Source organism: Agelaius tricolor, unplaced genomic scaffold (assembly GCF_023055355.1).
Source record: "Agelaius tricolor isolate 1412-34295 unplaced genomic scaffold, bAgeTri1.0.p SCAF_1, whole genome shotgun sequence".
Classification (NCBI taxonomy): Eukaryota; Metazoa; Chordata; class Aves; order Passeriformes; family Icteridae; genus Agelaius; species Agelaius tricolor.
Genome location: NW_027269261.1, coordinates 104,757,212 through 104,769,751, shown reverse-complemented (window position 1 = coordinate 104,769,751; position 12,540 = coordinate 104,757,212). Strand labels below are relative to the sequence as shown.

The following is a 12,540-nucleotide window of genomic DNA, read 5'->3' as shown; positions in this document are numbered from 1 at the left end:
CACAAAAATCCCTAAAATCTTGTTCAGAGCAGCTTCCCTTTCGTTACAGTAATCTTATCAAGTTGAACTAGATAATCTTCTTGCCTAAATCAGCTATCGGTACTTCAGATAATGCAGTAACTAAAAGCCTCTTTAGGCTACTTAATAGTGCAGAACATGGAGGTTCTTTTCATTATGAAAGTAACTTATTGAACTTGCATTGTAGCTTCTCGTAAGCTTATGTACCTGGGAGTTTTATTCATCCCAGGAGGATTCTGCTTCTGAAAAGCTTTTTTGAAAAAAATTAAAAACACCCCTCTCCATGAGGAATTAATTGAGATGCTTTTGAAATTTGAGTCCTACCACACAGTAGATCCCAGAACAGATGTCTGACTGTAGCATTACTTCCTGAAAGTAAAAACTGTGATTTTAAAGGATAGAACAGACATTACAATGAAGCACTTAATGATGTGTTTAGTAGGTTATTAAGGACATATTTAATATTATCTGTGGTGGCTGGAAGTTTCTGAAAAAGCAACAGGACTTTATGTAAATGCATAGCAGCTCCTGGCACATAAGAAACTAATTAAAACAGTTTGGAAAATATAATTCTTCTTTGTCACAAAGTTAATGCAAACAGAAACAAGGCATTTTGCATCATAGTCATCAAGCAGTGCCAAATGGGGGATCTGATGGGTGGTATGGACATTTGCAAATGTGAATGATAGTTCCAATAATATTAATGAGAGAAAGACTTGCAGAGTACTAGTTTATGCTGACCTACCAAGCATACACTAAACAGCAGTCCCAAACCAGTCAGAAGGAATGAAGAAAATGCTGGTTTTAACTAAAATGTAGGAAAAAACCTAAAGGCTAAAAAAATATATATATATCTTATTAGATGTTGTCTGTATAGAGGCTGCTTAAGGCAATAAACATTTAAATTAAACCTTTCTATAGTATTTTACACTGAAGAGTTTGGTCTAAAAAAGGGTAGATTCAGACTAGATCTGTGAAAGAATTTTCTTTATTATGAGGATGGTGAAACACTAGGACAGGTTTCTCAGAGAGTTGGTAGACGCTCCATCCCTGGAGACATTGAAGGTCAGGTAAGATGAGGTTCTAAGCAACCTCACTCATCTGAAGATTGCTACTCATTGCAGGGCTGTTGTACTTAGAGGATGGTGAGGGTGTCTCCCAGTACATTGTTTAAAAATGTCACATGCTCTGGGATGTCCCTTTGGTCAGTTTGGGTTCACCTGTCCCAGCTGTGTCCCCTTCCAGCCTCCCAAGCACCCCCAGCCCCCTCCCCAGCCCGGCACTACGAGAAGCAGAAAAGCCTTGGCTCTGTGTAAGCCCTGCTCAGCAATAACAAAAACATCTCTAAGAAGATAGAGTGAAGAAAATTAACTTCACCCCAGCCAAAACTAGTAGACATCTAATTAATTACTCATAACTATAGAATCAGTGTTTGTCAGTTGTTGCAGTGTGATGCCATTTCCTGTTTCACCTGTCCCAACTCCTCAGGTGTGCCAACCTTTCCTTTCCCCTTGTGCCCTCCTGCTAAGAGCTGTCCATCAATCTTAACATTCCAGCAAGGGCGTCGTGTGGTTGGCAGAAGTTCAAAAGATGCCCCTCAGGTCTGGGCTCATTGGCCTGTCCAAGTGTCTATACCCCTTGAGCCTTCCCCTCCTCACATCTGGTTGGCCCTCACCTGTCCCTTCCCCTCCCTCTGTCCCCGGGGCTTAAAAGGAGACGAGACCCTGCGGTCTGGATTCTATTGGGAGCTCTTTCAGAGACCTACCATCCTGCAATAAAACTCTGGATTAAAACTCTACAATAGAATCCTCTCCTTTCTCTTCACCGTCACCTGAACCTTTTCCAGCAGAGGTAAACTGAGTTCCTATTTTGCCTGGATTTGTTCTGAGTGCCCAGCTGCAGCACCCAGCCGGCCAAAGGTATCTCTGAGGGGAAACACCACAGCTACCGCCTTTGGCCCAGCAGTAAGGGTCAGACGGGGCCAGGCACGTCCCACCCGGAAATATTGGGATTAATATTCCATATATTGGCGCCCAACGTGGGGCTGCTCGAACCTGCAGCCCCAGAAGGAATCTCAGAACCTTGGAAAAGCTTTAAGGCAGCTTAGTGTCCACTGGAGAGCTATGCATCCACAGCTCTACTTGCCTTAAAGCTTTTCCAAGGTTCTGAGATTCCTTCTGGGGCTGCAGGTTCATGCAGCCACACGGTCAGTGGAGTTTTAACAAAATTTTTAATTTCAGTATGCTTTTTCTTGCCCTCAGTCTGCGACCAGTGGCCTTTCATTTGGAAATGTTAATACTGGTGATGGGAGACCTGTCTGAAACTAAGCCATCATAAGCCTTGCCAGAATTTTCCACACTTATCTCCTTGGCCAGAGGACTGTTCCAGAATAAAAGAGGACACATTTTTGTGATGCGTGTGTATATATATACTAAGCACCCTTTTTTTATTGCAATGTATAGAATTGAGATCTAAATAGACAGTATTTAATCTTTGTATTTCCCCTATTCCAGAACTCAGGATACCAATCACCTCTGACCCATTATCACCCTTGTGATATAAAACACATGTCCAGCACATGATGAACAATGGCAGGCAGAGGGAAGACTGGCTTGTCTTTCCTTTAGTAACCTTAAAAAGATAACATGAAAAAAAATACCTTCTGTTCAGAATTGACATGTGACTTCCATTAGTCCCACAAAGCTGTCCCTCTGTTTCGTAAGAATTCTACATTTGTAATTGTTATTGAAGAGCAGAAACATCCTAATTTTAATTACTCTTTGCTTTCATTTTCAATGGAAAAAAAAAAGAGGGGAGGGTACGTGTTTTGATAAAAAAGAGGTTCTGAAATAGAAAAGTTCACGTCTTTTATGCTGGAATAGAGCAGCAGACCCATGGTAAAAATAAGGTCCTGGCCTATCTGTTGTAATTGAACAGAAGAGGAGCTGCCAATAGCATAAACTGCTTGATCATCTAAGGAACTTTGATAACTTTGCACTTAAATGCAATATAGTTCACTCAGGAAACAAAAAAGAGGTTTTACTGCACTCTGGTTTTCCTTCTTTCAGAAGCTTTTTGAAAATTAGGTATGCAATGGGTATTTCCAGTTTAATCATATTTTAGAATTTTTAACTATTACTTAAAACTCAAATTCAGTGTAATCAGCCCATCTGTTAGCAATGCTTATAAAATTATGTTGAAGATTAAAAATCTGATGCAGTGTCAATATGTCCTAGCATAATTAAGCTTGTTTTATGATGAATGACTAGGATATGGCTTTTGTCTACTTGAGCAGCTTTAAAGTGATAAACCTTTTGTAAGCCTAATGTACAAAGTGCAAAGGTATGTACAGAACAAAAACAACAACAACAACAAAAAAAAATAAAAAAAGGAAAAAGCTCAGATGCTCTATTCATAGATGTGCTAGCTTTACAGGCCTTTGGAAATGCCAGCAGAGTAATTCCACATTACAACTGAATTCACTGCATTTGTCAGTCCATCAAACACTATCTTGGCTCTACCCTTCTCCTTGCAGAATGACACCAAAACAGGCATTAAAAATGCAAATTTGCTAAATTCATTATTTGTTTTAGAAAGGCCCAGCATGACCTGCAGAGGCACCGGTGGAAAAATTAGCACAGCATTTACTTACATGAATTGAGGGTATTGCTAAAAATACTTACTCTGTTCTTCAGCACTTGAAGCATTGCAACATTAACGTTTTAAGCATTTTAATTTTGGCATTACTGTGAAACTGCTATATATAATCATCTCTATTGGAAAACCATTCTTTACGTGGACACTTTATCCCTTTATAACATGTCCTTGGAGGGGGAAAACCTCCTCATTTTGCAAAAATAGAACTGCATAAGTCCTTTATACACAATCTGTGTGCTAAACTTCCTGCAGTCTTCTTCCCCTACAAACTCTGTCTGCAGATGAAGTGTTTTAACCTTGCCCTCTTAATTTATTCTACATTTTAATTTTCAATAAACAGATGCCGCCTCTTTTCGCGCCTGTTTCCACATTGTTCCACATTCTGCCTGGGTTGTTTCTGCATGTGTGAATATTCAATTATCTGTTTCTCCACCATTCTGCAACTGATGTACTAAATGTCTGTACAGGTTTGGGGGAGGGTAACTGGGGAAGGCAAAATTTAGATGAAAAAGAGTAACAGAAGTTTCAGAAGCTCTTCTGAAAGTCAGGAACTTGGCTCAGAAGCTGCTAAACTAAGAAGAAAATCGTAAGCCACAACTAGAAGTTAAAGGATTACAAGAACATTACTGTACAGAAGCAGAACTGCTGCACACTGGCTTATCAAATGTGAGTGTTCCTTTAGTCAGCACTTGGGTGTGAAATGCTCAAGAGACACCAAAGTGGCAGAAGAGGCTGTTAGTGCTGCTGCTGCTTGTGAAGTATATATTTATATACTTTAATTAAAGCTATATAAAGGATGGAATATTATTCTTTAAGGGTGTGGCCTGAAAAAGATCAGAGAATAGCTCTTCAGTACAGCTCTTCAAGATCTTGTGACCCAAAAGTCTTAGCTGCAGATATAAATAGCCTTAATGTGTAAATCTAAGGAATTCAGGGCACAGAACTGCACTTTTTTCCAAACAGGACAGTCAGTGACTGCTGCATTACTCACTGGTACGAACACCTATTTCCCTGAAGCAGTAGTGAGTTCTCACTGGTTGCAACTGCTCCCCTTACCTTGCACACTCCTAACTGGATAAATGACTTGTGCTGGCATCTGCTCTCCCACTGTGATGATCAGAACCAGTAAGCATGGAATAATATTCTTGTTCTGGACAGTTTTAAGGCTGTGTGGAAAAAACTGAGCTAAACTGGGTCAGAGGTACGTACCAAAACCAGCAGGCTGGGTAGGTATGAAGGTTGGGTTCAGAGTCCTATGTCTGCCCAAAATAGTACAAAATTTAGAACATCACAGGTGGATCAGGAGGTCACGCACAGGATTCTGCAACCATGGCAGTTTGAGAAGCCAGAGACATTCAATGGAAGGATGGCAGAGTGAGGACACGATGATTCAGAAACTTCAGCTCACCAGGCAGCCTTTGCAGGAGACCTGCACAGCTGCAGGTGGCAGATGAAGCCAGCCTTGCTCTCCCATCCTCACTCCTTCAGCTGAGACCTCTCAGCCACAGCAGGGTGCTCTCTGTCTGCTCTGTGCATCCACACTCCTCTCTTTTCTTACCTGGCAATAATTAACTGGGTTTTGCTCATCTGGCAAGGGCTATGTTCTGACTTAAGGTGCAGCAAAGCACCCTCCATCTGTCCTGTAGGTCCTGCAACAAAAGCAGAAAGACCCAGATAGGAAAGTGTGACACAAAACTTAAGTGACTAAGAGGTTGCTGTGAAAGACCTCTGTAATCAGTGAAGCCTGATGATTAAGAGCCAGAGCAGGATCCTGACACTTATAGGAGCATATGTGTTGTCCTGAGGCTCTGTGGCAGAGGCACCCCTAACCAATATAATGCAATTGCACAGCTGTTTAAAACTGCCATTCACAGTGCAGACAATTGGTGACAACAACCAGAGCAGCAGAAGTGTCTAAAGGGCAGAACAAACATGATAAACAGCTCTCTTGCCTTTCAGACCTCGAACCAAGAGGCACATGCTGCTTTGCATAAGGAAGCTGCCCCCCTCTGCTTCTCAAACCCAGGCCACTGCTGCCACTTTCTGCCGCTGCTCAGCAGCTGTCCTGATCCATCCTAATCCCTCCCCCTGCTCTCCAGAAGCAGCAGTTTAGAAATGATTCCATAGCTACAGCCATAGTAAGCTATGAGACCTAGGAATAAAAGTCTCCAAACTAAACAGACACAGAAAACACACTTTGCACAATTGCCCAGAAGTGCCCTGGGCTTTACAAATGGTGTCGGTTCTGCCCCTGAAACAAAAGCAGATCACTCACCTGGTATGGTACATCTGAGATGAGACTCAAAGCCCCTGTACAGGTTTTGATTATTTTAGCCACCCTCCTCTTGAAAATGAGACATGCACTCCGTTTGTGTCCCTGAAAGCCACACCTAAGTCAAAGTTTGTGTACTTGCCTGGCTTGGGCCCTGCAGCCCACACAGGAAAACAATTTCTGTAAATGGACTGTTCAGAGATCCATCCCTTGCATGCAGATTTCCAGGAGATCAAACAAATTAAACCAAGAAATTAAAACGTGTCTCAATGTACAGCCGATCCAGCTCCACGCAGCATAAAGTGCTGCCTAGATATAGGTGTGCTTGGTGCCCAGAGTGAGATGGTGTTAGCAACTCAAGTCAGTGTGCCAGGCAAAGACTGTGCAGCTGCAGCTCTGCTCGAGGCAATGAAAGTGAGGAAGCTCAGCAAAAAAACAACAAAAACCCAACCATAAAACATTCTAAACTGATAAGTATGGAAAAGGAAAGGGGATGTTCCACCGGTACACTGCCCAGCGCCAGACAGAAATGATAATAAAGTTACCTCCCTGTAATCAGACCCTTAAAAGATAGTGAGCTCTGCTCACTGGATGAAGTCAAACCTGTTCCTGTCCAGCAGGCACGGGCTACTGCTGCAGCACATTCCTCATGTGGAATAGCAGGAGCATCAGCAGGAATTTGATAGGTCTGCTCAGGCAGCACAGTGGCAGGGAGCTGATCAGTAGGTAAGGCAGAGAAGTGCAGAGTATCCATAAATCAGAAATAGAGAAAGATTTAATTACATGCTTGGTTAATATTTACAAACATTGACATTTTTGTTCAATATGTAAATAAAACAGAGATAAGAGACAGGGACTGCAGTAGCCAAGCAAAGCCAAAATACACCAGGTTAGAGTATTTGCTGTGAGCTGGCATATGCCTGGAGAGTGGAATGGAGACACACTATATAAACTGAAACGATAAATAAATAAATATTGACATTGTTCTACACCTGTTTAGCCTCTGGAGACCAGTGATTTGTGGGACCATATGTTGGACAAAATGAGACTGTTCATTGATAATTGTAAATGTGGTGACCCCTTGCAAACTGGATATTAAAAATATTAAGTAAATGGCACATTTTAATTATGCAGTAAAGAGGCTGATCTCCACCATTAAAAGACTGCAGCTGTCAGGAAGAATTGATCATATGACAGAAGGTAACATTTATTTGGTAGTAGACCTTGGTAAATGACATCCCAAACAATCTTTAGAGTCTCAGACAAACACATTCAGTTCAGACTTGAGTTTAACCGTGAAGCTTCATTTTCTTTGCCTTTCAGCTGAGACAATTTTTATCTGTTCCTCATATCCTATAGGGCTTGTTTGTTTTTTATTTTTGTTTTAATCTGTTTTGAAGTATTTAAATTTCAAATGAAGTATTATTAAATGAGAAACTGTAAACAATGGAGTTCAGAATTGGAAGTCAACACATTTGTTATTCTTTTTGCCAAAGGTATTGAGTAAGTTGCATAATTAGCACGGTATTATATCATCTTTGTCAACATAAACAGAGCTTTTTTATTGTCTTTGAAAGCGCCACTGGTGAACAACTGAATGTGCAGACTCCAAAGAGCAGCGGCCCAGGAAGAGCTGAGAGCATCCACAATGCCTGATGAAGTTGCATAAGGAAATGAAGGAGACAGGTAGCCAGTGGTCACCGGCAGAACTGCACAACGCGCTCACGCATCCGCTGCCACCTCTGAGCCCAGGAGAGAAACCACACGCAGCCTTTGGGACTTCCTTCCTGCCTGCTGGGATCTGGCCTTACGACAAATGTGTGATGGTAAAGCAGCAGCCCAAGTGGATGGACTCTTCTCACTGACCCAGAGAAACCCTTCTATCAAACCCTATGGGGTTTGACGTTTTCCACTTCCGATTCCCTGAAGCGCAAGGAATGTGTCACATTGTGCCGATCCTGTGGTGAGGCACTTGCAGAGTCTGAAGGTTGGGGCACGTGAAATAAGGAGCTGGAAGAAAGCAGGCTGCTATTCCGTTGGAAGCAAAGGGGAGCGTAGGCCCATAGAATACCTCTTCCTTCCCCTCCTTGCTAACATCCAGCACCTGCATGGCAAAGCATACAAATATTTTTGGATCACAGAAGAAAGCTGAAACAAATTTGCTGGCACCCATCTCATGTATTTACTATTAATCCCAGCATAAAGGTAGTTTCAGATAATTGTTAGATTATTTATGGATCTGGTGATCCATTTGCTGTTCTCATCACCCAACCCAAAACCTGAGTGCTCAGGCACTCAGGAGCAAACAATGACATTGGATCCTGCTTGCTGGCAGGAAAATGTGCAGCCATGCAAGTGGGTTACTCTGCACAGAAGGGCTCCTGTTAGCACAGAGCAGAAATCGCTTGTCAGCTCCAAGGTATTTAGGGGGCACAGAAGCTCTGTGGAAGATGGGAATGCCAAATAAATGAGTGACTTAAAGTAAGTAAAGAAATTTAAAGAAAAAATGGAATTTTTTCTTCCAAAGGAGAGAGCAACCTCAGATTTCCTCAATTGGAAGATAAAAGGGCTAGTTTTGCTGGTTAAAGCCAGGCACACTGCCAACAGCTGAGGAGGGACAGCACACACAGCTCTGCCAAATCACTCATTATATTTCTTTTCCCTTTTATGTGGGGACTGTGTCAGGCAGGCTGCCAGTTCACAACCAGTCTGGGGATGTGGACAAATGTCCATTTAAGAAAGCAAGATCCCAGGATTATTTTTGCTTGTCACTAAGCCATGTTAAAACCCAGGTGCAATACTGCAGAGTACCTGTTGATTATAAACGAGCCCACTGGTGGAGCACAGCTGCTACCTCTACACAGTGCTATTACTCCATCAAAGCATTTTATGTCAGCTATATCCAAGCCAGCCTGAATGACTTTTTCCAAGAATTTTTTTTTGTGTGGTATCCAACAACTTGTGAAAACACAATTATACCAGTGACCAGAACATGTTTTTAACTGTTTATCTTGTGTTATCTTACTCTTTACAAATTCATGCTACTAAGTGTTCAATGTAAGACCAGCAGCTTGGCAACCTAATATACTCCCTTCTTATGCTAAGCCTAACCTCTATTCTTATGGGACAGTTTGGAGGTGAAATTCTAAAATCCAAAAAGTTGGAAGCTAATAAAAATGTTGTTTATCAGCAAAAGTGCAGAAACTGAGATATAAACAGGAGTTTCTGCTTTTAACTGCCCAGCTGGTGACAAAGCAGTGGCTGTGATGCTGAACTGCTTCACTCAGAAACATGCAGAAAGATAAGAATTCCTAATTTCTGTACCAAAATACCTGAAAGCCATGGATCTGTGGGTGAGCTGCTTTTATAAAAGATGGGAGAGCAGATGAGTTTGTAGGAGAACCTATTGCCTAGGGCAGGGATCAAAAAACTTCCACTGAAGCTTTAAGGCAGTAAGCAGTAGGGCAGGTAGGAGGCTGACTGCACTTGGTCAATAAACAACTCGTCAACTCTGGCTGCCCTTCAGAAACACAACTTGGAAAGAAAAGAAAAATCCCAATATGGGCTGAAAAATTCTTTGCCCCATCATCCATCTCTGCAACCTTTTAAATTTTGAACTTGATTGTGTAATCAGTGAATCCAAATCTTGCCAAAGGAAAGACAATTTACCCTAGTTTACTGGAATTTCTTAGAGGAATTGAATCTCTTGGCTCATCTGGAAATACTTTTAATTTCTACAGTATTTCCTCTCTGTTTATGCAGGTTCAGTGGCTGCATAAGAAATATCCTTAATCTCTCCTCTTCACATGTATTTTCCTTTTTTAATAACGACTGTGCAAAACTTATACTTGCAAGATTATTGGAAAAGACTTGAAACCTAAATCGCTCACCTGGATACATGCCAAAGGCTCATTTGTCCAAATCGAATAGCCACCAACTAAATATATTCTACCGTTGTGGACAGCAACTCCAGACTCATTTTGACCTAAAGCAAAGAAGGAAATAGAAACCACTTTCAGTGTTTAATTAACCCTTTTAACACCGAATGCTGGAGTTCTGAAATGGCATGCAAACACTCCTGGCAGTGACTTGACTGCTTCAGAATTCCCATTGTGTCAGAGTGAAGGTGACACAGAACTGCGCGGGGGCAGTTCTTTGCTCTCTACAGGAGCCCTGCCTGGTGCTGCCCAGACGAGCATTGATGTGGCTGTGCAGGGGACCATCAGCTCCCTCCCGTGTGCCACAGGGGACAGACACGGTCCCCACCGAGTGCCCCTCCCGTGCTGCCCACACTCCTCCAGGTACAAGGACACTGAAAATCACAGGAGCTGCTGCTCAAGTTCATCCCCATAGCAACAGTCTCCCAACAAGTTTGGAAGTTTTGAAGGAAAAATACAGCCTAAAAAAAATCTGCACTACACAGTTCACCTGGCATATTTAGTGCCAGTTGTACTGACAGAAAGAAAGGCTTAGGTAGCTTCTTAAGGCACAGGTTGTGGAAAGAACCTGGAGGCAGTGGAGAGGAGGCTGCCTCACAGCATTCAGTGGGACAGGGTCAGCTCCAGAATGAGAGGGTGTCTGCAGTGCCAGGGTTTTGCAGTTGCAAATCAGATGACATCTTTCTCAAAAGCTGTCAGTTCCTCCACATTATAAAATAATTAACTAGTGAGCAAAAGACTCATGAAAAACTAGTTCTGTTTGACCATGTGTAATTCCTTTTAAATCTATGCCTCTTTCCCTATGTCCATCAAGTACTCTGATGGGCCGACTTAGAAACCAAGCAACCCTTCTGCTGGTGCTTCTCCAAGAATGTGTCACATGCCTGTCTGGAAGTGTGGCCAGCAGGTTCAAGAAGGTGATTCTGCCCCTCTGCTCCACTCTGGTGAGACCCCACCTGGAGTGCTGTGTCCAGCTCTGGGGACCTCACTACAGGAAGGATAGTGACCTGCTGGAGCAAGTCCAGAGGAGGCCACCAAGTTAATTAGAGAGATGGAGCACCTCTCCTAGGATGAAAGGCTGATAGGACTGGGGTCTGTTCAGCCTGAAGAAGAGAACGCTTCAGCCTGACCTACCTGTGGCCTTTCACTACCAGCAGAGAGCCTACCAGAAAGCTGGAGAGGGACTTTTAAAAGGGCATGTAGTTACAGGACAATGGGGATTGGCCTCAAGCTGGAAGTGAGTAGGTTTAAACTAGATAATAGGAAGAAAGTCTTTACTGTGAGGGTGGTGAGCCTGCCCAGAGAAGTTGTGGATGTCCAATCCCAGGAAGTGCTCAAGGTTGGATGGGGCTTTGACCAACATGGATGTAGTGGGAAGTGTCCCTGCCCATGGCATGGGGTGGGAACTAGATGATCTTTAAGGTGCCTTCCAACCCAAACCACTCTACGATTCTATGTTTCTCCCTGGGATTCAAGGGGATACTACATCTGGGAATTGTATCAGGTGGAGGTGAACTTTGGTGGACTGGGTGGCAGGCACAGTGAGCTGCAGTGTTTTGCAAGTTCCAGCTAGAACAGTTCTTCCTAATAAGTCAAGAAGAACCTTACAGATCCTGTAGTTAACTAAGTGCTCAATTAATTTCTGACTTGATGGAATTCCAACAAGGACACGTCCTTTTGGGTAATTTATTAAGAAGATACTGTTTAGAAATAAGCAAGAGTTAACAGATTTCAGTGAAAGCTTTGCCCTATAATGCCAGCAGAAACCACTACAAAACGATGTTACATGGTAAAGACACATCAGTCTCTTGTACACTCACACAGGGAGTTAACCAATACCACACCCAAGCTTTTGGAGAATTAAAAAACATTACTGGTAATATTATGACAAATTATTTTTGATTGCTAAATGAAATTAAATTTATCTGCAACTTTTTCAAAATTTAATGTACAACGTATGAAAACAAATGTTTTGTAGACCACTGAATGCCAGAACCATAATGAAAAGTGTCTTCTTGGCTAACAGCGGTCCCTGAATTGGAAGCACTTGTCACAAAGTCATGGATTTCCACAGACTAAAGGCATCTAAAGGGAAAAGATGTTTCAGTTCCCCTTTTGACCACTGCTCACCTGTCAGCATGTTGAAGCTGCAGCGGGTCCACTGGTCGGTGTCTATGCTGTAGGAGTCGATGTGACGCACCAGGATGCGATCGTTGTTGTAGTCGAGGTCGTTCCCCCCTAACACGTAGAGCTTCCTCTGCACGGCCGCCATGGAGTGATACACCCTCCTCTGCAGCATCGGGCTGCGGCTGAGCCACTTGTTCTGGAACGAGAGAGAGCTGGTCCAGCACTGCTCAAAGGCACACCTACAGTGCTAGTGCAGCAGCACAGTGCTGGTTTCCTCTTACCCTTGGTGAGGAACCACAAGTGCATATACTGGTTCTGGTCATATGCCAGACGTGTGTTGGTTGTAACTCTGAATAAGGATAGTGGACTTTCAACACATGGTTTATAGTTCTCACATTTAAGTTCATTAATTTAACGGCATTTCTTGCTCTAATTTTTTTGTCTAGCTCATCAGGTTTCAAAGGTCTTTTTTTTCCCTTTATAACTCAGTAGCAAATTCTCCTTAAACCAGACTATTAACTGTCTCCT

The 12,540-nt window shown here is 42.7% G+C and overlaps 1 protein-coding gene across 2 annotated transcripts in view; it reads right to left on the bottom strand.

Moving 5' to 3' along the window:
* Positions 1-6,704: 6,704 nt before the first annotated feature.
* Positions 6,705-12,540, bottom strand: part of KLHL32 (kelch like family member 32) — a 124,885-nt gene continuing 119,049 nt past the window's right edge. For both annotated transcript variants that reach the window (XM_071446159.1, XM_071446167.1), the window contains exons 9-11: positions 12,016-12,208; positions 9,838-9,932; positions 6,705-8,051 (exon numbers count right to left, since the gene is read on the bottom strand). In XM_071446159.1, the coding sequence (XP_071302260.1) occupies positions 7,890-8,051; positions 9,838-9,932; positions 12,016-12,208 (450 nt within the window). In that variant the 3' untranslated portion in view covers positions 6,705-7,889. The remainder of the gene's footprint in view (positions 8,052-9,837; positions 9,933-12,015; positions 12,209-12,540) is intronic.